General features: G+C 42.1%; 2 protein-coding genes across 5 annotated transcripts in view; one reads left to right on the forward strand and one right to left on the reverse strand.

Annotated features, from left to right (window-relative positions):
• The window catches only part of LOC133238363 (cytochrome b-c1 complex subunit 2, mitochondrial), a 26,296-nt gene extending 19,359 nt beyond the window's left edge, over positions 1-6,937 (forward strand). Inside the window, exons 12-14 of the mRNA XM_061401379.1 lie at positions 1,073-1,149; positions 3,173-3,326; positions 6,664-6,937. Of these exons, the coding sequence (XP_061257363.1) occupies positions 1,073-1,149; positions 3,173-3,326; positions 6,664-6,747 (315 nt within the window). The 3' untranslated portion in view covers positions 6,748-6,937. The remainder of the gene's footprint in view (positions 1-1,072; positions 1,150-3,172; positions 3,327-6,663) is intronic.
• Positions 2,298-27,194, reverse strand: PDZD9 (PDZ domain containing 9). 4 transcript variants are annotated; one of them, XM_061401382.1, is made up of 8 exons: positions 26,769-27,194; positions 25,736-25,943; positions 21,252-21,489; positions 19,091-19,270; positions 11,465-11,654; positions 7,214-7,831; positions 3,159-3,312; positions 2,298-2,434 (listed from the first exon to the last, which is right to left on the reverse strand). In XM_061401382.1, the coding sequence occupies exons 3-6, from the start codon at positions 21,280-21,282 to the stop codon at positions 7,441-7,443; spliced, it is 792 nt and encodes a 263-aa protein (XP_061257366.1). In that variant the 5' UTR covers positions 21,283-21,489; positions 25,736-25,943; positions 26,769-27,194; the 3' UTR covers positions 2,298-2,434; positions 3,159-3,312; positions 7,214-7,440. The 4 variants fall into 4 exon arrangements, with proteins under 4 accessions (XP_061257366.1, XP_061257365.1, XP_061257364.1 ...); XM_061401381.1 differs by having other exon boundaries at positions 3,195-3,312; positions 25,736-27,194; XM_061401380.1 differs by having other exon boundaries at positions 25,736-27,194.
• Positions 27,195-27,296: the final 102 nt, after the last annotated feature.

The following is a 27,296-nucleotide window of genomic DNA, read 5'->3' on the forward strand; positions in this document are numbered from 1 at the left end:
GGATCCAAAGTATAAATAGACATTTTATCCTTGGACATAAAGGCTGTTGGGAGAACAGGATGTCAGAGATGAGGAAGTACATCCCTGGTGCGGTAGGAAGCTAAATCATGTTTTGAGAATAAGAGAAAGAAGGAGTTTAAAGAAAGTAAGAGGTTGGGGACAGATGAGTGCCTAGATGCACACAGAATGAGCAGAGCAGCGGATTCATAGTATAGTCAGATGGCTAGCCTCATGGAAAAATGGAGGAGGCAAGCTGTAGGGTTGATCCCAGGTTGGAATCTTGCAAAGTAGACTGGTCAGAAGTATGAAGAGGTGGCAGGAAGTTGGAAACACTGGTAGGAGTGGCTGAAAGGATAATTCATGGATTTAGGCTAAAGAAGTAAACCCAGAGGGACATGATAGATTGAAAGTGGACAAATCAAGGAACTAGAGATGTTGGCAAAAATGGAAGATATGGATAGCATATTAAAGACAGGCCAGAGGTCTTGGAATTGAGGATTTCAGTTCAGGTCTGGGGTATGGCTATGGAAATAGGTAGCTCACTTGGAGGGTAAAGTAAGTTTACAGACCCTGAATGATGCCACGGTTGGGATGGAGCAAATCATGGGCCAGGTTTATTATACCCACTCACACCACTAGAACTTGATTCCTTCATGACCCCAGCATTCCAGGCATGGACAGTCTTTACAGATTGGCTCCTTACGGTTTACTGCTTTCTTCTTAGTGAATAGTAAGAGAAAGCAATATTAATTACATGATACTTTGAGAGCCTGGGGAACTTTAAAAGGTGCTTATTCTTCATAAGCAATTATAAATCCCTGAGTTTTCTTTTCCTAAACCCTACTGCCATCCTCTGCCCCCTGCCCCTTAATGTTTATAAGAAGCTTGGCTACTTGGATATTGTACAAACAGCTACTTTATCGGAAGTGTAAGCAGCACCTAGTGACTTAGGAATTCCAGAGGGACACAACGATTTCCATCTTGTGTTTCTGCCTCATAGAGGAGCATCTGGAATACTGCAGGAGACTCTGGCACTGATCAAAGATGACCAGCTTTTACTTCTCTATCCTAGGTTATAAAGGCTGCTTATAACCAAGTAAAAACAATTGCTCAAGGAAACCTTTCTAATCCAGATGTCCAAACTGCCAAGTAAGTTTCAATATTAACTTTCAATTATTTGCAAGGTGTATTTTTTTCTAGGTACAATACTATTGTAACAAAGGTACAATAGGATTGAAAAGTATAAAAAAGTATTTAAAGGAGAGGGAAATATATTCCTACCACCTAGAGATATAGTTGTTAACATTTTGAATATCTTCCTCACCATTTTTAGACATAATTGTTAATACTGCATATATAGTTGGTAATAAATAATTAACATATATAATTGTAATTAATTATCTATCATTACTAACCAATGATTTCTCTTTATAATGCTATTTTCATTTATTCAGATTACTGAATTAATTGGTATGTCAGAATATACTTGTTGACAGTTGGAAATTGTAAACTATAAAGGATATCTTTAGCCTTAAAAAAATTTCATATTTCACATTACTTTTTGGTATAGATTTGCAATTGAGCCAAGAGTTATAAATATTATAATGAAAGGCTCTGCATTAAAATATATGTTTGTGTTTATATATTTTGCAATCACAGTATTAAAAGGTTGTACCAGTTTATAATCACATCATCAGGAGTGCCTGTTACACCATAACCACTAGCAGCTTTATTTTTTCCTCTTTACTGATTTGATAGACAAAAAAAGATACCTGTTTAAAAAACTGCAACATCCATCTATTTGGTGGTTTTTAAATCCTACTGTCTTCACTGTGCTAACAGCGAGTGCTAACAACAAACACCTGTTAACTCAGTACCTCCGGGAGTTTCTCTAAAAGAGACAAACTGTGGACAGAGTTACAAATCAGCTTGCATTTTCATACAGGAGATTAAAACATTTAAATTTGACTTCATCCATTTAGGACAAATCAAAACGTGAATCCTAAAACTCAGGCAGTCTTTTAGTATTCAAAGATCATTTAGTATTGTCCACAAAGGAAGTTATGATGGTAAATTACAACCTAGGAGGGAACAACCTTTTACCATTTCTCTTCTCATTAGTACTATTACATTTTTCATACTGTACACACTGAAAAGTGCATCTCTGAAGTAAGTACAACACACTTTATTAAATGTTGTATACATGGAACCAGGGACTGATAGGGTGCAGCTCCACATGACTGCCTCAGAAACACATGCTTACAACAAACTGAAACACTGGATAAACTCAGGAAAAGTCTGTTTCAAGTCTTAATTTATTTAAGAAAATGTATTTTCTTAATAAGTGTAGAATTTTGGTTATTAATGCCAAGTTCTGTTTCTTTGCTGCCATTTTGATGGAGTTTATACGTTTTTGGTAAGGTTCTTAGTCCTCCTGTATTGAAAGAGAGAAAGTGAGGTGTCATTGCTGAAGGGACAAACTAATAATCTCTTGGTAAAGTTTACTGCAGGTAAAATCTTTTTTCAGTTAAGCTGACAGTGTGATAAAATTGCTACATTAAATTGTAATTATGTTTAAATGGAGGTCTTGCTACAGAGTTTGAGTTAAATAACTCAAGTGCCTTATTGAACACCAGTTTCTTTCTGGGATAATTATGAATTGGATTTTATTTCAAATTGATGCTTTTGTGCCCATATTTAAGCTATAGGAGCTTATAAAGACCTATATTCTCCTTCCCCACTTGTTCTGTCCTCAATGAGACAAATCCCAGTCCACAGCATTCTGCTAAAGGGACAATGAGAAGACTAAACAGGTATTTTCTTTAGTAGAGATGTCTAATATCACCAAAAGTGTATCAGGAAGCTAGAATTCCTTCAGTAATCAAGACTTCACACTAAAATATTTTTAACTAGATCTGAGTTCTAATCTAAAAGCAAAATGCATTCTGTTGGGTTTTTAGTATAATCTTATAATGACAGCTTTCAAAATGATAATGTAAATAATAAAATAGTTGGTAAACTGAAGAAAGGGAATGAAGATCTTTAGCACTCTTAAAGTTTCAAAGCTGTTAGTTTGCATATTTACTCAAACATGTTTAAGGATTTAGGAACATACTTTAACTTGCTCCATAAAACTGCCTTCTGCCTTACTTACACACCTTTCACTGGACAGGAACAAGCTGAAAGCTGGGTACCTGATGTCAGTGGAGTCTTCTGAGGGTTTCCTGGATGAAGTTGGGTCCCAGGCTCTAGCTGCTGGTTCATACACGCCGCCATCCACAGTCCTTCAGCAGATTGATGCAGTAGCTGACGCTGATGTCATAAATGTAAGCAAATGAAAATCTGTTTAACACACATAACTTGTCCTTAATGATGCCATTTCAGAAGGAATGCATAAGGCCTGTATATGCTATTCTCAGGGTATTTGGTATCTGTCTGCCTGGTGTGGAGGCAGAGGCTCAGTCCCATCAGATCTGCAAATAGCTTCCTTGTCAACTCAGGAAGTCTGTGTATCTTCCTCATTCAACTAATAGTTTACCATTAGGTTAAACTATTTTAAATTTTTAAAGGTCAAGAGTGAAATATTGGCAGTTTCATACCACTGAACCTAATTGTCAAGTTTGGTATTTTTCCTCCTCACTCTGAAATAAACTTCTATCCTGCCAACCCTTCACAGTCCACCATCTCAAGATTTTCTTTAGTCTTCTCAGCCTGAGACATTCTCCTGCCCTTGTTCTATTTTTATTTTTCACTTATTGTTTCCTATAAAATTGACCAGTTTTGAGGGCAAGGACTATGTGTTATACCTCTTTGTATTCCCTACTATGCCTAACAAGTACATGAACTATAATATGAACCCTAAATCAGTCCTTTCTGTATTAAAAATGCCAACTCCCCTTTCATGTCACAATCTCAACCATCTTCTCACCAAGGGGTCTATCCTTGTGGATAGAAAAAAAATGAAGGCTGTTGGAAGATAGCAATCCTGACTTGATTTCACTTGGCGCCTAAGTTCATCATCGTTGTTGTTGTTCAATCACTCGGTTGTGTCTGACTGTGACCCCGTGAACTGCAACACGCCAGGCTTCTCTGTCCTTCACCATCTCCTGGAGGTTGCTCAAACTCATGTCCATTGAGTCAGTGATGCCATCCAACCATCTCATCGTCTGCTGTCCCCTTCTCCTTCTGCCTTCAATCTTTGCCGGCATCAGGGTTTTTCAAATGAGTCGGCTCTTTGCATCAGGTAGCCAAAGTAATTGGAGCTTCAGCTTCAGCATCAGTCCTTCCAAAGAATATTCAGGATTGATTTCTTTTAGGATTGACTGGTTTGATCTCCTTGCAGTCCAAGGGACTCTCAAAAGTCTTCTCCAATACCACTGTTCAAAAGCATCAACTCTTCAGCACTCAGCCTTCTTTATGGTCCCACTCTCACATCCATACGTGACTACTGGAGAAACCATAGCTTTGACTATACGAAACATTGTTGGCAATTGTCTGTGCTTTTTAATACACTTTCTAAGTTTGTCATAGTTTTTCTTTCAAGGAGCAAGCATCTTTTAATTTCATGTCTGCAGTCACCATCTGCAGTAATTCTGGAGCCCAAGAAAATAAAGTCTGTCACTGTTTTCATTGTCTGCCCATCTATCTGCCATTAGTGATGGGATGGGACCAGATGCCGTGATCTTAGTCTTTTGAATGTTGAGTTTTAAGCCAGCTTTTTCACTCTCCTCTTTCACCTTCATCAGGAGGCTCTTTAGTTCTTCTTCCCTTTCTGCCATAAGGGTGATGTCATCTGCATACCTGAGATTATTGATATTTCTGCCGGCAGTCTTGATTCCAGCTTGTGCTTCATCCAGCTTGGCATTTTGCATGATATACTCTGCATAGAAGTTAAATAAGCAGGGTGACAATATACAGCCTATGTACTCCTTTCCCAATCTGGAACCAGTCCATTGTTTAATGTCTAGTTCTAACTGTTGCTTCTTGACCTGCATACAGGTTTCAAAGGAGGCAGGTAAGGTGGCCTGGTATTCCCATCTCTTTAAGGATTTTCCACAGTTTGTTGTGCACACAGAGTTAAAGGCTCTGGCATAGTATAATGAAGCAGAAGTAGATGTTTTTCTGGAATTCTCTGGCTTTTTCTGTGATCCAACAGATGTTGGCAATTTGATCTCTGGTTCCTCTGCCTTTTCTAAATACAGCTTGAACATCTGAAAGTTCTCGGTTCACATACTGTTGAAACCTAGCTTGGAGAATTTTGAGCATTACTTTGCTAGCGTGTGAGATGAGTGCAATTGTGTGATAGTTTGAACATTCTTTGGCATTTCTTTTCTTTGGAAGTGGAATGAAAATTGACTTTTTCCAGTCCTGTGGCCACTGCTGAGTTTTCCAAATTTGCTGGCATATTGAGTGCAGCACTTTCACAGCATCATCTTTTAGGATTTGAAATAGCTCAGCTGGAACTCCATCATCTCCACTAGCTTTGCCCCTAGTAATGCTTCCTAAGGCCCACTTGACTTTGCACTCCAGGATGTCTGGCTCTAGCTGAGTGATTACACCATCATGGGTTATCTGGGTCATGAAGATCTTTTTTGTATAGTTCTTTGTATTCTTGCCGCCTCTTCTTAATATCCTCTGCTTCTGTTAGGTCCACACCATTTCTGTCCTTTATTGTGCCTGTCTTTGCATGAAATGTTCCCTTGTTATCTCTAATTTTCTTGAAGAGAGCTCTAGTCTTTCCCATTCTATTGTTTTCCTCTCTCTCTTTGCATTAATCATTGAGGAAGTCTTTCTTATCTCTCCTTGCTATTCTTTGGAACTCTGCATTCAGATGGATATATCTTTCCTTTTCTCCTTTGCCTTTCGCTTCTCTTCCTTTCTCAGCTATTTATAAGGCCTCTTCAGACAACCATTTTGCCATTTTGCATTTCTTTTTCTGGAGGATAGTTTTGATCACCACCTCCTGTGCAGTGTTACAAACCTTCGTCCATAGTTCTTCAGGCACTCTGTGTATCAGATCTAATCCCTTGAATCTATTTGTCACTTCCACTGCATAATTGTAAGGGATTTGATTTAGGTCATACCTGAATGGCCTAGTGGTTTTCCCTACTTTTCTTCAGTTTAAGTCTGAATTTTGCAATAAGGAGTTCATGATCTGAGCCACAGTCAGCTCCAAGTCTTGTTTTTGCTGACTGTATGGAGGCTTCATCATTGTATACTCTTCCAAATGGTTGTCCTTGTCTTATATACTGTACTGTCACGAGTCCAACCCAGCTGCCTCCAACACCATCTTTATTTAAAAAGCTGATCTGAGTACCTGAGTACTTCCTGGTGCTGCACTTGACGTAAACTAACAGACTTTGGACTCTAAAGCAGTGGCATAAAGAACACTAGGATACAGTGTAACTTTGACAAGTTAACAATCAGTGTATTGTCATTGACTCAGACTATCTGCCATTGTAATACAGACACAGAGGCGGACAGCCGTGCTCCAGGAGACTACCCTATTTTGCAGTGTCAGAAATTCCTTTTCCCTCTTTAACAGCTGTCATCATTAGAGCATTACGCTTGCTCAGTCACATAAAGGATGAAATATTCAGAGTAACAGAAGTTTGTCTATTTGCTTATTTGTATTAACTTTCTTTCTTTGTTTCTGTCTTAAAGGCTGCAAAGAAGTTTGTTTCTGGCCGGAAGTCAATGGCAGCAAGTGGAAATTTGGGGCATACACCTTTCATGGATGAGTTGTAATACTGAATCCCATATTGCAGGAAAGAACTGAACGTTTTGTGAAGCCAGAGCAGCAAATAACATGAAAGTGAAAAGTCCTAATGTAACATTTATCTTTTCTTCCAGTGAGAGGATATATAAAGCATAAATATAGGTAATTGTTCCCAACTGACCTAAAGTCAATAAAGCATTCTATTTAAATGTTTTTCTTGCATTTTTGCTAATCAGTTAATCAACAGGTGTTTATGTTGAGTTTTTGTTTTAGATGCTTTTAAGGAGAACAGGAATATAAAGTACAGAAGCATGAGAAACTATTAAAATTAAGGCTTAAGTGGCTATCAGAGTAACTATCTCCAGATTATTATTGGCTTTTAAAGATAAAAGCAGTGAAAAGTCTGTATTCTTGGGTAAGAACAGTTAAATGATCTGGGTTTTACCCCCTTTTGCCTTTTTTCCAAAAGAGTTATTTGTGCAAAATATATATTACCTGTTAGCTGTGGCCTATATTTGCACTGCTTCATTTTTTATGTTTATCTTCACTGTGGCACAATTTTGGTGTGTGTTTTTTTTCCCCTCATCTTCTCCCTCTTCTGTTTCTATTCTGTCTCTTTCAAGTAATTATCAACCTAACACTCAAAAGTAAGGCAGTGCACAAAAAAAAATGGGTGTTCTCAAGATAAATGCTTCTGTGGTCACAGATTTGAAAACTGCTGCCTAGCCAACTCGTGATACTGGTTCACTGCTGCCCTTTTCAACGGGGGTACAGTCTTCCAGCCAAAATGCATCTGAGGTAGAGGAGGCTGAGGAGGAGGAGGAGATTTCGTTGTCTTGCTTCACCATGGTCCAGTATGGAGAAGGGGCCCTCACTTCTTTCTTGTGATCTCTGTGAATCATCACGTCACAGTTAATGTCTTTTCCTACACGCATTACATGGTTCTTCTTTTTATATCCATGCCATTCTCTGGAGATAGACATTGGTCTCCTTACAGGGTAATGTCCAGTGGACCGTGGATATTTGTAGTACTTAAGTCTTGTATCGAAAGCTTCATCATCATCACTGCTTGTGACAGATCCATCTTTTGCCTCCTCAGTTTTCTTTGTTGTGCTGAAATGGAAAGACTAGTGAATGAAATGGATTCTTAATGTCTACACATTCATTCTCACCTAACAAGATATCTCATAACCTGCTTTGGTTCATAAAAGAAAAAATACAGTTTAGCACTACCTGTCTGTGTTATTAAAAATCTTCTCCTTTAAAAATTACCTTTACGGAATTCCCTGGCATCCCAGTGGTTAGAGCTTCATACTTTCACTGTCAAGGGCTCAGGTTCAGTCCCTGGTAGGGGAACTAATATCCTCTTTAAATTTGTTTAAATTACCTTTAAATTTGTTTACATTCCTAAATGGAAATCAAATTCTGCCCTAAATTATTTCACATTACTTTAAAAAGCTTTGCACAGACTTAAGCGAGACTACTGACCAGAATGTTAGCAGGCCTTAAAGAGTGGGTTGATTTCACCTCACACAGAATAACAGGTCAGTGTGGCCGTCTCATCCACGGAACTCAGTTTTCATGGGTCTCTTGGGATCAGCAGTAATAGAATATTACTGATTTCCAAGGAGGCATCCAGAAATAATGGGCCTCAAAGATCTTCAATATGCTTATCATTGGTTATTCCTTTGAATCTTTTTATTTTTGCCCCTGAGCATCATTCTTTGCTTCTTAATTGGGTTTACGAATGTGGATCTGTAGAACACCCTTCCACCCAGATGTCTCATCATGCACTATTCCACCTTGCTGTTGCCATCCAAAAACTTGTGAAGATTCTTTTTTATTTTTCAGTTTGCCAACAACAGGGTTCTTGAACTTTTCTAATGCCTGTAGCACCTGCGCCTGCTATTATTTTCCTGAACAAATGCTGTCACGTGCTACCCCTCATTCTGGTGCTATTACCCAGCAGATCCGAAACTAGATCTTTGCAATTATGAACTTCCATTACCGTCTGTCCTGCTAGTAGGAAACAGATTTCTTCCCTACCCTAGTCCCTCCAACCTTTCCCACTTACTAGTGTTTTCCCTAACATCCTTGGAGGCCTGCTTGTGGGTTTCTTTGTTTGTTTGTTTGCTTGCTCCTAAGGATCTGAACAGATCTTCCCTAAAGTTTCTCTCTTCTGGTAATGGCATTTGGTATTGAGTCATTTTTTTCTGAAAGCCACTAGTCTTAAATTGTATGATTTTCTTTAATCCTTGATGTAGTGCTGTGCAAGGAGATTCAGAAGATCTCAGGACTACAACAGTTTGCCTTCAAGACTCAAAGGACCTTCTTTGTAGCTCTGTTAGATCACCATAAAGACAGGTGGCAGAGCCAGGTTCTTATTAAACTGGCATTAGATAGAAATGCCACAAGCCAGCAGAGGTCAGGGTTCACTGGAAACAGTTTTTAATATCAGGAGGCCTGCCCAGAGCATCACATGGCGAATTGTGCACTCGGTGCTATCTGCTCCTGAAAGAAGCCTTACAACTTTGTGAAATAAACCTTTCGTTCCCCTTCTGCCCCTTCCTTACCCTTTTCCACATAAGATGCTAACATGCCTTACAGAACATGATTGGTGGTATTCCTAAGTTTGTGAATTTTAGCCTCATAAGTTGTGGTGTTCTGTGTTTGCTTTTGAATGGTCAACCTGCCATCCCTAGGTTTTTAATATTCTGAATCACAAACTCTACTTAGAATGTAGTTCCATAAGCAAATGGTGAAGAGCTCAGTTTTGGAAGCTGAGCTCTCCAATACAGGGTCCACCAGCTACGTGTGGCTGTTAAATTTAAACTGGTTAAACTTGAATAAATTTAAAATTCCTCAGTTACAAATCTTCACATTTCAGGGGCTTAGTAGCCACCTGTGGCTAACGGTTACCACACGGGATGGCACAGATATAGGTCTTTTCCACTAGCACAGAGAATTCTTATTGGGTGTTGCTGCTCTGAAAACAGACGTAAACTACTTAGCCCTGTGGCCTCTGGCAAGTTTACGTACTCCTCTGTTGGCTTTAGTTTTCTTATCTGTAAAACGAGGATAAATAGAACTGTCATGAGGATTAAATGGTACAACGCTTGTAAAGCGGTGTCCATCACATAGTAAACAAGTTCAGTATTATCATTAATGGTTTTTAATCAAAGCAGGACTGGTTTAGTTATCGGGAGAAAATTTTTCCCCATTCTGTATCTGATCTGAAGGGAACAACTGCTCTCCAGCTCTAGTCCACTGTTAGCATGTGGGGATGCAAGCCCATCTTGTTTTTCAGGAGAAACCAGAGATTTGTAAATTTAGCAATTCAATTTTTTTTTTTCATTAAAATTTTTTTGAAACAGAAAAATGCAAATAAGTTGAAAGAAAAAAAAATTCTAAACACCTTGGTAGCTACCACCCAGGTCAAGAAATAGAGTATTACTGGCCCCTGGAAAAAGCCCTCCTATATATATATCCTCCTTGCTCTCAACACTGTCTAAAACAGTGAGGGAGATAAACAAAGCATATCTGTGAATCATATCAGTCCCTGTGGCCACAAGTTGGACTCTGAAGTAATATGGGCCATTTTTTAATCCTAGTAAAGAGCCCCTAGCCATATTTCTTTGAGCACATCCCAATAAGCAAAGGTACACAGCTGTACATCTAGTGCTCAGGGATCTGGTCAGAATTAATAACTCCTGGATCAGAATACTAAATGTGCCACTTAAACAAGATAGAGAAATCAAGCCAGCCCTTAAAGTTCTGACTTGTTTGACTAAGCAAATGCTCTCCCACTAAAACAATGGCAAACTGGCTTTTAATTTTAGGCATAATGAGTTTAAGGGGTTTATAATACAGATATCAAGTGGGTGTTTATACAAGTTTGGAGATAATACAATTTGGAAATAATTAATGTATGAATACGAATAGAAACCAAGGAGTTTGCTTAGAAGATTGAGAGAAGAAAGCCAAAGACAAGGCTTGGTAAAAGGCAATCACAAGGAAGTGACAAAAGGAGATATGGGAGTGTGGTATTCCAGAAGTCTGGGGAAAATTACATTTCAACAAGAGTTGAGGTGGGAGGCTGTAAAGTGCCTGTTGCTGCTCAGAAGCCAAGCAAAATTAGAGACTGAGAGGAGTCCACTGAAATCAGCAGTATGAAGGTTGCAGGTGACCTTGGGGTAAAGGGCTCTCAGCCAAGGTCTGCACCGAGGTGGCATGTGGTGTCTCCTGAGGAATTGGTAATGTCTAATACAACTCTTTAAACAGCTTTGGAGTCAAGAGACAGGACAGTGGCTGGTAAGGAAAGGAGAGGGGAGTGGAAGTAAAGTGGGCTTTGCTAAGATGGAAGAGTTTTACTGGTTATTGAGAAGGATCCAGAGAGAGAACTGAATATGCTGGAGACAAATGAGGAAAGGGAGTCACAGCACATGCTTCAGGGCTCACTTTGGGAAAGGGGGAGTCGCATATCCAGGTTTGAAGGAGAGTTGCCACTAGGTAGTTTGGTCCTTAAACTCCATGTCCAAGGCTCTTTCTTGCCTTTATCATTCTGCCTCATATTAGGTCCTACAGATTGTGCTTTCCAAAAGGATTTAGAAACCCACTGAACTGTGACAGTGTCATAAATTCCTCCTACATGGTCCAATTGATAATTCTCACATTTAACTAAGACTGCTTCATAGACCCTGGGGAATTCTGTAGTATAACAAAGATTTCCTAAACTTAACTACTTACCGTGTGATTGGGAATTTGGTCTCAGGGATTAAATCATATATTTCTTGCCATTCTTGGGGTATGTCTATAAAATCTCGGTAAACTTTTATTTGTAGTATTGTTCCTATGGTGATGTGTTGCAGAAGCTTTAAAAATTCTCGAAGAGTATAACCTAACACATTTGCATAGCCAACACTAATCAAAACATCACCTGAAAAAGGGAAAAAATTCAGTAAAATTACGATGATGGTTTAAAAAAGATCATGCCATTTCTGTCTGCATTGTGCAATGTCTCTTCCTTTTTTTTTTTTTTTTTTGGTGAGGTATTTCATTTTATAGGTTCATACTGTTGGTTCATTTTGAACCAAAACCAGGCTTCAAATTTTATTTAATGAAAAAAAAAAAAAATGATCCTCTCAGTGAATAATGAATACATGCAAGATGTTTCTTAATAGTCAGTGTAATGGTAAATATTATAACATTTTAGAACATTTCTGAAGTCCTTGGTGTGACAGAGGCTAAAAAGGATTTAGAATCTGAACCATCCTTGAAGATTCTAAAAATGTGCTTGTTTCAAGTAAAATAAATGGCTACTACTATTAAAGAAAAAAATCACTTCCACTAAGTGAACAAATAACCTATTTTTATTATACCTGCCTGGCCATTGCCAATGCCCTCCACAGTAAGCAGACCATACTAAACATCAAGCCTTACAGATTAATACTTTCCTTATGCAGTATTCATTGAGCAAGTAATTCTACATATAACACTGGACATTTAGCATGCTTTAATTAAGTTGAAGATGTGTATACAGAGCATGGAAGTTCAAAGGGATTTGACACCTAGGTCCCCTATCGTAGGACAGAGTTGAACAGGAAGGGGAGTATGATAGCCAGCCGTGCAGCTTCTGAGCCCCCAAAAAATGGAAAGAGAACCACATCTTGACAGCCAAGTCCCTGAACCTCCCAACTGAATGATAAATAGACCCAATTTATTCATTTGTAACCAGCAGCTAAGGCATGGACATGTAGACTAGGTCCAGCTATTGGTCAGTCCCTCTGGGTCACTAAACCTGGAGCAGGAGATACAGAGAAGCGACAGGAGCATCCAGTTTCCATGGCCTTTTGTTCTCTCATCATTTTCCAAACCTGGTGGTCAAGGCCTTCCAGGAATTCTGTCAGATTAAATGTTCTAAATTCAGTGCCTTTACAGAACTTGAAGTTCTTTAAACTTCAAGGGAGAGCTTGAAGAAAGCAGGAAAAACCATTAGGCCATTTAGGTATGACCTAAATCAAATCCCTTATGATTATACAGTGGAAGTGACAAATAGATTCAAGGTATTAGATCTGATAGAGTGCCTGAAGAACTATGGATGGAGATTCGTTACATTGTACAGGAGGCAACAACCAAAATAATCCCCAAGAAAAAGAAATGCAAAACGGCAAAATGCTTGTCTGAGGAGGCCTTACTAATAGCTGAGAAAAGAAGTGAAGCCAAAGGAAAAGGAGAAAAGGAAAGATATAACCATCTGAATGTACAGTTCCAAAGAACAGCAGGGAGAGATAACAAAGCCTTCTTAAGTGAACAATGCAAATGGAGGAAAACAACAGAATGGGAAAGACTAGAGCTCCCTTCAAGACAATTAGAGATAACAAGGGAACATTTCATGCCAAGATGGCCTTGATAAAGGACAGAAACAGTATGGACCTAACAGAAGCAGAAGAGATTCAGAAGAGGTGGCAAAAATACACAGAACTATACAAAAAAGATCTTCATGACCCAGATAACCCATGATGGTGTGATCACTCAGCTAGAGCCAGACATCCTGTAGTGCAAAGTCAAGTGGGCCTTAGAAAGCATTACTATGAACAAAGCTAGTGGAGATGATAGAATTCCAGCTGAGCTATTTCAAATCCTAAAAGATGATGCTGTGAAAGTGCTGCACTCAATATGCCAGCAAATTTGGAAAACTCAGCAGTGGCCACAGGACTGGAAAACGTCAGTTTTCATTCCACTCCCAAAGAAAAGAAATGCCAAAGAATGCTCAAACTACTGCACAACTGCACTCATCTCACATGCTAGCAAAGTAATGCTCAAAATTCTCCAAGCTAGGCTTCAACAGTATGTGAACCAAGAACTTTGAGATGTTCAAGCTGGATTTAGAAAGGGCAGAGGAACCAGAGATCAAATTGCCAACATCCTCTGGATCATAGAAAAGCCAGAGAATTCCAGAAAAACATGTTTCACTGACTACACCAAAGCCTTTGACTAACTGTGTGGGTCACAACAAACTGTGAAAAATTCTTAAAGAGATGGGAACATCAGATCACCTTATGTGCCTCCTCCAAAATCTATATGCATGTCAAGAAGCAACAGTTAGAACCGGACATGGAACAACAGACTGGTTCTAAATTGGTTAAGGAGTACGAGAAGGCTGTATATTGTCACCCTGCTTATTGAACTTCTATGCAGAGTATATTATGTGAAATGTTGGGCTGGATGAATTACAAGCTGGATTGCTGGGAGAAATATGAATAGCCTCAGATATGCAGATGACATCATCCTTATGGCAGAAAGTGAAGAGGAACTAAGAGCCTCTTGATGAAAGTGAAAGAGGAAAGTGAAAAAGCTGGCTTAAAACTCAACATTCAAAAAACTAAGATCATGGGTTCCAGTTCCATCACTTCATGGCAAATAGATGAGGAAACAATGGAAACAGTGACAGACTTTATTTTCTTGGACTCCAAATTTACTGCAGACAGTGACTACAGCCATGAAATTAGAAGACGTTTGTTTGTTCCTGGGAAGAAAAGCTATGACAGAGCTAGACAAGAGTATTAAAAATCAGAGACATCAGTTTGCCAACAAAGATCTGTATGATCAAAGCTAGTTTTTCCAGTAGTCATGTATGGATGTGAGAGTGGGACTATGAAGAAGGCTGAGTGCTGAAGAACTGACGCTTTAGAAATGTGGTATTGGAGAAGACTCTTGAGGGTCCCTTGAACAGAAAGGAAATCAAACCAGTCAATCCTAAAGGACATCAACCCTCAATATTCATTTGAAGGACTAATGCTGGAAGGGCAATACTTTGGCCACCTGATGCAAAGAGCCAACTCATTTGAAAAGACCCTGATACTGGGAAAGATTGAGGGCAGGAGAAGGAGACAACAGAGGATGAGATGGTTGGATGGCATCACTGACTCAAAGGATATGAGTTTGAGCACACTCTGGGAGATGGTAAATGACAAGGAAGCCCGGCGTGCTACAGTCTATGGGGTTGCAAAGAGTTGGACATGACTTTTTTAAGAGACTGAACAACAACAACAATAGAACTTTTTATTGCTTGCAGTTAAGACCCCTGACTGCTATAAGGGCATCTAGCAAGAGAAGAAGAAATACAGGGAAATTGATTCTTAAGGACAGATTCACATTGGGTAAATAAAATCTTAGTTATCAGATCATACAAGTACTATCATCCTGCCAAATGGTCATGGAGACTTCAGAGCTAACACCAGATAAAGTGACCCTAATAAGTCCCAAAGAATGTTTACCCCACTGTGCATGGGAAGCTAGGGATCCCTCAATCACCTCATTCTAAGACAGCTGAGGTCTAACCTCAGAGTAGAAAAGAGTCAAGATTAAGTACTTTCTCTATTACTACTCCCCAACTCTTTGCAACCCCATGGACTGTAGTCCACCAGGCTTCTCTGTCCATGGAATTTTCCAGGCAAGAATACTGGAGTGGGTTGCAATTTCCTCCTCCAGAGGTTTTTCCCAACCCAGGTGTCAAACCTGCATCTGCCATGTCTCCTGCATCGGCAGGTGGATTCTTTACCACTGAGACTCACCTGGGAAGCACTACTCTGTACTCTGCTGTAATTGGAATTACGCTGATCCTAAAGGAAGCCTCCAAGGAACACCAAAGACAAATTTCCATATTGCTAGATTCTATCCGAAATGAAAGGTCACAGTTTTAAAGAAAATGAATACTGAGATGGGTGGAAAAAAGCTTCTACTTTGGTCTTTAAAGACAGCTGTGGCTAACTTCAGAATGAAACAGGGCTTCTCCCAACTACCTGCAGATTGTGTAATCTGAAACAGCTGTTCACCATATAGAGGTTAATTAAAATGTCAAAAAAAAAAAAAAGAAACCCTCATGGGATAAGCTTACTTGCCTAATGTTAAAAGGGGTGTTTATAGCTGAAAGCTATGGCTTGACATGCTGCTTAATTATGTTGTTAAAAAGGTGACTTATCAAGAGGGCAGAAAATAAACAGCTTAATTGCCTGACCATCCTGACTATAAACCAAAGGTGTCATTGTATGAATGTGATTATTCTAGCAAGAGACATTAACATTGCCTTTCATAAAGAAGCACCAATTTGGTATTTATAAATATTAATATTATACATTTTTTTCTGTTTTAATGGGCTGTAGGAACCACATTGTATAGACTGTCCCAGTTATCTATATTTAATCAACTTTTCATCAGCCAAGCCACTACCAAAAAGCAGATTTTAGTCTTCTCCCATTTCTCTCAACTAGGCTGTAAATTCCATAAGCTCTGTGTGGTTAGAGACCACACATGACTGGCTCACCATCACACCCCGTGCCTGATGTCTGCACACAGCAGGCATTCAGGAAATGCTTACTGAATTAATGTGGCCTAGTAAGGGTGGTGACCAGTACATAACTTTGTTTACCTTCCAATCTATATTAATTTCTCCAAGAAAAGAAAAATGCTGTATTAATTTCTTAAGATTCTGGATATCAGAGTTTGCTAAAACTATGCTGGCCAAAAGGATTTTAAAGTTTAGCCAAAATAAATTAGGAAATCAAGATGAAGCCCTATTAAGAAACAGCAAAAGAAGAGAAATGCAAAGCATGTAAGAAATAATGGGGCCAGGAGGTAATGGGGTAAAAAAAAAAAAAAAAAAAATCAGGTTTCTAGGACCATCACCTCTCCAAATCTCATCATCATTGTCAAAGGGACTGAGTTACAGACCTTGAAGAGAAGTGCCTGACTTGTCATGAAGAGATATGGGACTTACTCCATATTGCAATCTCTTTTCTAGTCAAAGGTATGAGCTTTCTAAGCAGACATGGGTTCAAACCAGCTCTGACCACCCACTTAGCTCTGTACTAAACAATTTACTTCATCTCTCTGAGCCTCTGTATTTCGTTATCTACCTTCTAGGAGTGTTGCAAAGATTAGATAATAGACATGGAAACACCTTGCAAAATGCCTAGAACAAATGCTCACTTACTCTTCATTTATCAAGCACAGACATAATAAATGCACCAGTTCGAATGGTAAGTCCCTTGAATTCATTAAAAGATGAATTCAAGACTGCCTCTGACCTCCAGGAGCACACTATGACCTCACCCGGAGATTCTGTTTCATGAAAGCATACTCCCATCCCACTCCAGTGAGTGTGCTCTCTGCTTATCAACCAGCATCTGTCCCCTAACTCCAAAAAACCTACGGAGAACAAGCAGAATAGGCCCATGGGACCTGGCCTAGAATTCTTTTGGATGGAAAGTCCAGAACTTTCTTTCTGGAAGGCTGTTCCCTAGCACCAAACAGTGATACGTGGAGAAAATGCTTTGGATTTTAAGGTGAGGTAAACTTTCATAACAGCATCATTGATCCACTTAATTCTTTAATCCACTGCATTTAACCCTAACTACAACTAGAATAACCTGAGAAGCTTTTAAACCATGAACTGCCCTGTCCCCAAACCAACTGAATCAGAATCTCTGGGGAGATGGGGCCAATCCATTTTTATTTTAAAAGGTCTCCAGGTGATTCTAATAAGTAACCAGCGTTGCAAACCAGTGGTTTAATCCACTAGGCCTGTGGTACCACAATCATTTTTGTTGTTGTTGTTCAGTCGCTAAGTCATGTCCTACTCTTTGCAACCCTATGGACTGCAGCATGCCAGGCTTCCCTGTCCCTCACCATCTCCTGGAGGTTGCTCAAACTCATGTCCATTGAGTCGATGATGCCATCCTAATATCTCATCCTCTGTCATCCCCTTCTCCTCCTGCCCTCAATCTTTCTCAGCATCAGGGTCCTTTCCAATGAGTCGGCTCTTTGCATCAGGTGACCTGATGCAAAAATATTAGCCAATACTTTGGCCAATACACAATCATTTTTGGTTAACAACAAAACAAGATACAAGTCTGGAGAATCTCCAAGAACAGCCTTAGAGAAAGGATTGCCAATATTTCCATAGCACTGTGGCTCTCCAAGGTGGTATTATCCCAATTTAGAGATGAGGTGACTAAGGCCAGGAAAGTTAAAGGACTTTGTCCAAGGTCAAAGAACCAAAAAGAGGTATAGCCTGGGCCTGAATTCAGGCCAGCTCGCCTGAAGGGTTTTTCCTTCCACCACCTTACCATCCCATTGTGCGTCCCTGACTCCTGAGCACAGCCCAGAGAAGGCACTGGGGAAATGTCTTGAATTGGATGGAAAATTCATTCATCTAAAGACAAGAGAAGCAGGGCAGTACTGACAAAGACAGCGTTCACATCTCCACTCCTTGGTGTGACAACGTACAAGTTACCAAATATCTGATTCATCCGTATATCGGTTTAATGTAGAATCTACCTTGGGGATTGTCAGTCAGGTGAAATGAGATCACACATCTAAATGTTAATGATGATTCATACTGCCTACAAAAGAAGAAAGCCTTATCCATACAGAGCCATAAACTCTGGAGTGACACTATTCCTGTATATGAATCCCTTCTAGATGGGGGTGAACCTTGACAAGGAACTCAGTCTCACTGAGCCTTAGTTTCCTCATCTGTAAAAGGCAGATGATAATCATGCTGCTGCTGCTGCTGCTAAGTTGCTTCAGTCGTGTCCGACTCTGTGCGACCCCATAGATGGCAGCCCACCAGACTCCCCGTCCCTGGGATTCTCCAGGCAAGAACACCGGAGTGGGTTGCCATTTCCTTCTCCAATGCATGAAAGTGAAAAGTGAAAGTGCAGTTGCTCAGTCGTGTCCGACTCTTAGTGACCCCATGGACTTCAGCCCACCAGGCTCCTCCATTCATGGGATTTTCCAGGAAAGACTACTGGAGTGGGGTGCCATTGCCTTCTCATAGTTCCTACCTAAAGGGTTATTATAAGAATTCAATAAATAGGGCTTCCCTGATGGCTCAGTGGTAAAGAATCCGCCTACCAAAGCAGGAGTCCTGGGTTCAATTCCTGAGCTGCGAAGATTCCATGTGCCGTGAAGCACTAAGTTCGTGTCCCACAGCTACTGAGCCTGTGCTCTTGAGCCCTGGAGCCACGACTGAAGCATGTGCACCCTAGAGCCCATGCTTCACAGCAAGAGAAGCCGCTACCAGCGAGAAGCTCAACCACTGCAACAAGAGAGTAACCCCTGCTCACAACTACAGAAGAGCCCGCACAGCAACAGAAACAGCACAGCCAAAAATAAATAGTGAAAGAATTCAACGAGTAAATACAGTGAGGGTTATACAAGTAGTAGCAGCTGGCTTGCCCACTGAAAGCTCTCAAACAATGTCACCATCAGCACTGTTACACGGGAACCTAATAACCTGAGTCTCCCTGAAGGCAGATGAAAGGCAGGCAGAAGTAGAGGGGTCGGGAGGCCTGGGGAAACCACAGTCACCTGGCTGGAGTGTGCCATCCCTGGCTGCAGCTCCCTTTGTAATGAGATGGCTGATCTGAAGGTAGGGCCCATGCTGGATGATGATCAGGCCTAATCCCATACTACCCACAGTGAGTTTGGTCTGTTGAGTTTTGCTCAAGTCGTGTACAGATGGCTTGACCTTGAGGTTGACTTGTTTTCCTAGAAATGGAGAGATTTGTTTTAGTCTTTCTGCTAGATATCAGCATGACAGTAGTAACTGGGGTCTTAACGCCAGAATCTTAGGGCAGTTACTTAATCTCTCTCTGCCTTAGTTTCTGCATCAGTAAAGAGAGGATAATAAAAATACCCACTCAGAGGGTTGTTATGAGAATTAAAGGAGACAGTTAAAGGGCTTTTGCACAGTGCCTAGCACACTGTGCATGTTTAATTAAAGTTAGTTATTATTATCCATTCACTTAACAAGTATTTATTGATACAGGCAGTGGGCTAGAAACTGAAGTGTTTCTTGCCCTCATGAATCTTCCAGCCTAGTGGAGGAGACAAATATCAATGAGCTGTGTAAACATACGTTGAACAACAAACTGTAACACATGCCATGAAGGAAAAATACAGAGAGTTCTGAGGGTGACCAACAGGTTAAGTCTTCTGTGGGGAAGAGGGGTCAAGGCTTCACAGAGGAGGTAAAATTTGAATTGAGGTCGAAGGACCCAATATGAGAGCTTTAAGCAAAGTATGGTGGAAGGGAACAAATAAGATTCTGAGGCAGGAAAGAACATAAAAGGAGATCAGTAGGGGCCAGACAGGAGGAGCAAATCCGTCGCAGACAGGCTGCTCAGCATTTTACCTCACTGGAAAAGCTTCGAAGTGATCTTGGCAGGACAAGCTAAGATCTGCATTCAAAGAAAGAATCAAACACCTCAGGCTGCTATATGGATTGTGGGGTCCAGACTGGAAGAGACAAAGTGTTACTGCATTCACCCAAGCATGTCATGACAATGTCAGTGGAAATGGACAGTGGAAAATAAGCATTTGGAAGGAAAATCCAGGAAAACGGGTAGTGAGGAATTGAAATATGTTTTACACAGAACTAAATCTCACAAGAAAAGTTTCAAAGACTGAGGAGTGATTTAGAACAACAAGTTATTTTTCCAAGAGGAAGCTTCTGAGATTCATTTTCGGTTCACAGGAAGCTTCTGGGGAAACCTGCTTTCAGCACACTCTTCCAGCATTTCACACACCAGCACGTTTCCTTAAGGAGAAGTGACAAACTGCTACTTGCCAAACCTTTGCCAAATCCAGGTGACTGTAGTGTTTGTGGGTGGGGGGAGTGGGTCCAGGAGTCCTCCCCACTGCTAGAGGAGGGGGCATTTCCCACATCTCCAGGGGTTTCACAGTCCTTTCAACTTCACGCAAGTGTCCTTGCCTGTCTCCAACCTCACCCTCCCCACAACCACAGATGCTCTCTGACTGAAAAATTAAGGGTGTGCTCAGTCGCTCAGTCATGTCCGACTCTTTGCGACCCCGTGGACTATAGCCCGCCAGGCTCCTCTTGTCCATGGCGATTCTCCAGGCAAGAATCCTAGTATAAAGAAGGCACCATCTTTGAGACTTTTCAGGATTATAGGAGCAATTTGGAACAGGTCATCCCCTCCTCAAATCTATGGCTCCTGAGCAAACAGAGAACTGGCATCATAGACAGGGTCTGAGTTCCAACCTCAGCTTACAAATTAAATATGCTCCTGATATAATCTATGAAGCCCAGTCACAAAAGACAGCAGGGTTAAGTGAAAGAAGCCAGATTCAAAAGACTCCATACTGTATGCTTCCATTTTTGTGACAGTCTCAGTAGAAAGGGCAAAACTATAGAAAACAGATCAGAAGTGTCGGGAGCTGGGGTGGAAAGGGGGTTGGCAGTAAACGGGCATCACAAGGTAACTTCAGGGGTTGTGGAACCGCCACGTCCTGATTGTAGGGGGTTAAATGCGGATATATGACTATCAAAATTCACAGAGCTGTACACTAAAAAAAAAGGGGGGGGGGGGAATCTTCCTGTACGCAAATTATAGTTTGGTAAACAAAGGATGGTGAGACGCTGTCTCAGAAGCCAAGAGTGTGATGTCCCCATTTTACAGACAAGGAAAAATGAAGGAGTCTTGGTCTCCAGAACATACCCAGTTACCTTTAACGTTTTTCTGGACGGACTTCTTCATGGCCCTGGGAGGCCAGGCCGCTCAGGAGGGCCTCCCTGAGCGGAAGCTGGAGTTAGTCCATCTCCCAACTGTTTCGAACCAGAAGCCGGCGCCCTGCGGATCGATCGCCAGTGGCGAGGAGATCTCGAGCTGGCCCCCAGGGGGCGCTGCGACGCCGCATTCCCGACGTTGCGCGGCAGTGTGGTCACCACAATGCTTCAGGAGACGCTGGAAAATGCAGTACGTGAAAATTTTGGTGCAGAAAAACAAAACTTCTGCGGGACTAACACAGTGCCTGGCTCATACTGGGTTCATCACCCATTCTTGGGAAATTACTGAAATGGAGAGGGTGGAGGAAACCTAAGAGGGGGCCTCAAAGATGTGAATGGTCTGCAGAATATCATGACTAGTTCATAGATGAGCACAGATGTCCTGCTGAGCTCCCAATAATGGTATTTTCACACTGTTACATCAACAGCGCCAACTGCTTTGGAACTGCACTTTATTCATGAATGTTTTGAATGAGAAAAGGCCAAGGGTGGCCTGAAAAAAATGAGTCACGATTAGGAGAGGAATTAATTCTTCCTTCTTTTTTTCCAAAATAATTCACCACCTCCCCACACACACACACACACATTGACTCACACAACAAATATTTACTGGAAGCCTGCTGCATGGTTTTTGCTGATGCAAAGGACACAACAGTAGACAAAACAAACATAGGCTCTATCCTCCTGGAACTTAGATTTAAAAAACAGATGAAGTGAACAATTTTAGGAAAGTATAAATTATCAAAAATAAATTCTATAAGAAATAGAAAACAATGTAATAACACAGTACTACTGTCATCCCTGGGCTTCCCAGGCAGCACTAATGGTAAAGAACTCTCCTGCCAATGCAGGTAGATACTGGAGACAAGGGTTCGATCCCCAGGTTGGGAAGATCCCTTGGAACCCAATCCAGCATCCTTGTCTGGAGAATCCCATGGATAGAAAAACCTGGCAAGTTACAGTCCACAGGGTTGCAGAGTCAGACACGACAGAAGCGACTTAACACGCACACACGCACTGTCATATGACTCTGATAAAACCAAAAGGCAAAGTCTCTTGTGTTCATGCCTTCAACAAACAGTAATCAAGCACCTGTGAGGTGTGGCACTGACCAAAGATTTCCATGGTAAACTGGGAGGTCCCAGCTTATTCAGCTGCTTCTGTGGCTTTACCCAGTTACCCAGAGCAGACTTCTTGTTGGATACATTTTGTGCTCAGGTGGCTGATTCAGAAGGAAATGTCATCCTATTCCCTGTCACTCTCAGCCTCAAGGCATCTCCTGCAGGTAGCTCCTTGTGATAGATTGCCTGATTCCTCCTTCAGTCTGGCGAGGCTTCTGTCCAGACACTAAATTAATTCTATCATAAAATGCATCCTTTCCCTCCATTTTCCTATCAGTAGAGAATGGTGAGCATTTACAGGAAGCAAGTACGTCAGCCTTCAAGGTCCTATGTGGGACCTGGCGCACAGGGGTTCCTGGACCTTCCTTCTATCCCAGACTGAAAACTCTTCATAGTGAATGCCAAGATCACACTGACTGGTGGAACTGAAAGGTACCAACTGTTGTGGATGCTATGCTGTGCTGCCCAGATCCCCCTCAGGACTGAAGGATCTGTTCGTTCTCTTCTACCTCAAATCTGCCACTGGCTGAAGAGAGCCCTTGCCTGAGATCACACCTAACCAGGGCAGCTAGCATCCAGTGACCGATCGATGCAGGGTAAAAAACCTGGCTCCCTCAGCCCAACTTGAACAACTGCAAAGGGCCATCTCAGCTTCAGAGCCCCCTAAGGGACCTGCTGAGGTCCTTCTATTGCTGCTCGGCAACCCAACTTCTCCCTCTGCCAGGCCTTGCTTCCTTCTGTCCACTGATGGAGAGTATGCCCCAGTAAATGCCCTGCAACTCAGAGTATTCCCAGAGAACCCAACCTGCAACAGCTTATGCCAGGGACAGCATGAACGAGTAGATGCTACAATGGGATTCTGGAGCTGGACCTGCTGCCCAGGTAATAATGAGGACCCCATCCCCCATAGAGGAGGAGCATACATAGCCTTGGGCACAGGGAAGCATTAAGATTGTTGTTTTTCAATGGTAGTAAAATGGCTTGGCACCCATATGATCTACCTGGGTGCCTCAGTTCTCCTTTGCCCTATTTTATAGTAAATAGACAAACTCAGCAGCCACAGCCTGAGAGGTACATGGCAACCAGAGGCTCAACCACCTTAGGGATGGAGGTCTGGGCCATGCCACCATGTAAGCCACCTAGAGGTGCTGAGGGTGAGAGAAATCTAGGATGGATAAGAGAGGCAGGAAACGATGAGTATGTCAGTTATACATCAAGGTGAGCTACAGCAGCAGCAGCAGCAAGAGTTCTATTTTGTCCCATTAACCTTCCTGTTATAACTGTCCCACAGGAAAAGACTCCACTGGGTCCTGAAGGTGATGCGCTCAGAACTAAACAGAAGCAAGTGGATCTGTTCAGCACAATGGGTGCACTGTTGCAAATGCTGCACTGTCCTACCGAGTCCCCCTTCAGGACTGGAGGACCAATGCCCCAGCTCCTGGGGAGGTTGTAGGTTGACAGCTCTCAGCGGTCAGCCCTCTCAAGGAATTGTCTTTGGCTGAAGAGCCACATTACCCTAGGTCATGCCCCATGTCTAGCATCCAATGACTGGTCCAAGCAGAGATACCAAGGCTTTGTTGGCCCTTTTACCCCAGCTCAGAACTCAGAACAGCCATTACCACTTCAGAGTTCCCTGTGGGCTTGCCAAAGCCTCCTGTGACTGCACCATAGTCAAACTGCTTCCTCTGCCCAGTCCTGCTTCCTTCCCTTCCTCCACAGGAGTTGATCCTAAGAATACTCCCTAATAAACTTCTTGTACTATAATCAATAATCTGTCCCTAAGTCAGCTTCAACAGAACCCAATCCAAGAGACTAAATGATATTTGAGCCCCCAGCACACGTTACTAGCCTCTGGATTTAGCTCTTTCATTTCATCTAATCCCAGAAACCCCAGGTGAACATGTATGGTGCAGTCACCACATCCTCAGCCTGCATGGTAAACCTGATCCCCAGGGAGGCGGTGTGTTCTTTATTCTGTCAGGCCAAAGATCCTCCTTAAAGAGAAGAGTGATCGCACGGTCCCCTCCACAGCTTTCCTTGAGGTCGCCTCTGGATTCAGCCTCTGCTGGGCTGAGGCCTAACATCCATCATGACAAGACATGCTATGTCCAGAGCCCTTTAAAAACCACAGAATTACTATCTATGACTTCAGGGTGCTAGCATCGCTCCCTCCTGGGGACCTTCTGTTTTCCTGGGTCCTTAAGGACTTTCTGCCTGTTGGAGCCTCATGGCTCATCTTCTCTCTGGATACAAAAGTTCTAGCTGCTCTGCACAGAGGTGAGAGGATGGGGAGGTTCTATCACTGAAACGGAGTGCCTGACTCTGGGAGTCTATTGGTCACATAGAGGAAAGAGGCCCAGAGAGGTGATGTGACTTTCCCAAGTTCAAGTTAGTAGCATGGGTGGGACTGAAATATGGTTCTGTATTCTTTTTCACTCCATCACACCATGTCTCCCTAACCCCTAGGGTTTGCCTCTACTAAAATCTAGACTGAGATATAGAGAACAGACTGATCTGTCCTGTCCTGAGAGTCTTGGGACTCTGAAACACTACATTGGCAAGCAAGAATGAAACTGGGGGCTAAAACCAGCCCCAAATTATTGGGACTAATAGGAAATCTGTAAACAGAGTATTTGGTTCCTGCCCACCTCTCTCATCCCACATCCTGACTGGTAAGGAATGGGATAGGTGGCTGTTGTCTATAGTGATGTGCAGCTATTAATCCAGTAGAAAAAAAAGTTTTAAATTATTTTACCTTTGTAATAGTTGTTTTTGTGTTTTAATCTTAGATTCAGACCTCTCATGGAGGGGCAAAGGTAGGAGGGACAGGAAGGGATGCCTGGGTAGAGGGAGGAATTTATGCTTGTATTTTTAAAATACAAGAATCAAGTCATAATTCCACTTAGTTGGAGTTAGAATAGGCAAGTGTTCCAACATTTCACCCTAAGATTCTCAACTGGTCAATGGTAAACATCCGTGGACATTGTTTGAGAATTCAGAACTGTACAGTTGGAGTTTCTATCACTTGGCAACAGAAACACTAGAAAGAAGCCAAGAAAATGACTCCGCCAAAGTTCTCCAATGTTTAAACAACAAACAGTGAAAAATTCCTGCAGTAATGTGATATGCATTATGTCTAAGTCCCTGGAACATATAAATCAGCTTGTGTCAATTTCTGTGGCAGAAGAAAAATATATGATTTAATAATAATAATAAAAACCCTACCCTTCCCTCCCCCCCACCCCCATAAGAGACCAATGTTTGGACAGGAAAGTCTATAGGCTAGCAATTGAACTTCCTTACCCAATCTATGTGGTGATACTGATAACTCTGTGCATTTCTGCAAAGCTGTTCGTCTGGTGGAATTTGAAACCTGCTGAGTTCTGTGGACATGTAGGCATTCCAAAAATAGAGACAGATATCACTCTTCTAGGTCTTTCTAGAGATGACCTAGGTGGCCTTTATGGAGAAAATGAGCATCTCATTTCCTGTTCGCTGCATGGGGAACTATCTGGGAAAGAAAGAGCTGGACTCAACGTCAGGGTTAATAGTGATTTAGTACATGAGTCATGGAAGAAAAGGAAACCTCTACTAGATAGCAAAATCGTTTGTGGTAGACCATATGTGTCGCTAACAAATTTTGCCAACCCTCTTTTTCTGTTTCTCCATCCAACTTAAGCCCCTCCCCACATCCCACCTCAGTAAATAGTATCATCAAACGCCCAGTTACTCAGGCCAAAAATGTAGGCGTCATTCCCTGAATCCTCTTTGTTTCAATTTCTCCCTACCCCCATTTATCAGCACGTCCTTTCCTCTGCCTAAAAAACATCCCTATCTGCCCATTGTCCCCCATCCTCACTACTCTTATCCTAGCTAAAGCTACATTTCTCTCTCTCCTGGACTACTGTGCCTCTTAACTGGTATCTCTGCTTTTGTTCTCGCCCCTCCCCACCTACAATCTATACTCTTTTTACAGACTAAGACCTATCACTCTCTTGCTTTAAACCCTCCAGTGCTTTCCTGTTGCATTTAGAACAAAATCCAAACTCTTTATCACGGCTCTCAAAGTCCTACATTTGATCTCTCTTTTTCTCCAGCCACATGGGCCGTTTTGCAGTTCCTTGAACAGCCCAACCACTTCCTTGCCCGCTTCCCTAATGTTCTTTGAACTTCTCTTTTCTGTCTGTCAACAGTCTTGCCCAGATCTTCACGCATGAGGTCTTTATGAAGGTGGCGTTTTCAGTGAAACCTTCCCTGGTTATCCTAAGTATCATCAAACCGCTGCCCCTTAAACCTCTCATCAGACCGACCCCCAATTCAATTACCAGATTAACACCTAGCATTAAAGATCAGTTTTTAACAAAGTTTCCGTCTCTTCCCCGACTAGAAGGTAAGCTTTCTGAGAGCGGGAAACTTCTTTCTCCTGTCCACTCCGGCACCCCCAGCACCTACAGTGCCTGCTGCAAGCAGGAGTCCATAATCATTCCCTAAATGGGGCAGTCCCGGGCTGACGGATACGGCAGAGGCAACGATAATACAAGGTGACAAGAGCCTGTCACCGGCTCCATCGGCGGTCCCGAGGCCGCCTCCTGCCGGAAGAAAAGCGGCTCCTGCCCAGTCCAGGGCAGCGAGGCGGGCGGCCGAGAAGAAGCCGGGCGGAGCAAGGCCTGAGGCGGGCGAGAGGAAGGACTGCGGCTGCGAGCCTGGGCTGGACCGAGAGGACAGAACGGGGTCGTCAGGGGCCCAGAGCCGGAGCCGGCCGCGCCAGCGCCTCGGCTTCGCTTCCGGGTGAGGGGCGGGCGGGAGGAGCAGTTCCGGGGCGGGTGGCGGTTCCGGCTGTGCGGGCCGCGCCGCGGCTGCTAGT

The sequence above is a fragment of the Bos javanicus genome, chromosome 25 (assembly GCF_032452875.1).
Source record: "Bos javanicus breed banteng chromosome 25, ARS-OSU_banteng_1.0, whole genome shotgun sequence".
In the NCBI taxonomy this organism is placed as follows: domain Eukaryota; kingdom Metazoa; phylum Chordata; class Mammalia; order Artiodactyla; family Bovidae; genus Bos; species Bos javanicus.

Excerpts from the sequence above, each read along its gene's own strand:
- PDZD9 (XM_061401382.1), bottom strand. The coding sequence starts at position 21,282 with ATGAAGAAGTCCGTCCAGAAAAACGTTAAAG. Across the intron at positions 11,655-19,090 it reads GGATGGCACACTCCAGCCAG|GTGATGTTTTGATTAGTGTT; the intron begins GTGACTGTGGTT and ends TCCCTTTTTCAG. Across the intron at positions 7,832-11,464 it reads ACCAAATTCCCAATCACACG|CACAACAAAGAAAACTGAGG; the intron begins GTAAGTAGTTAA and ends TTTCCATTTCAG.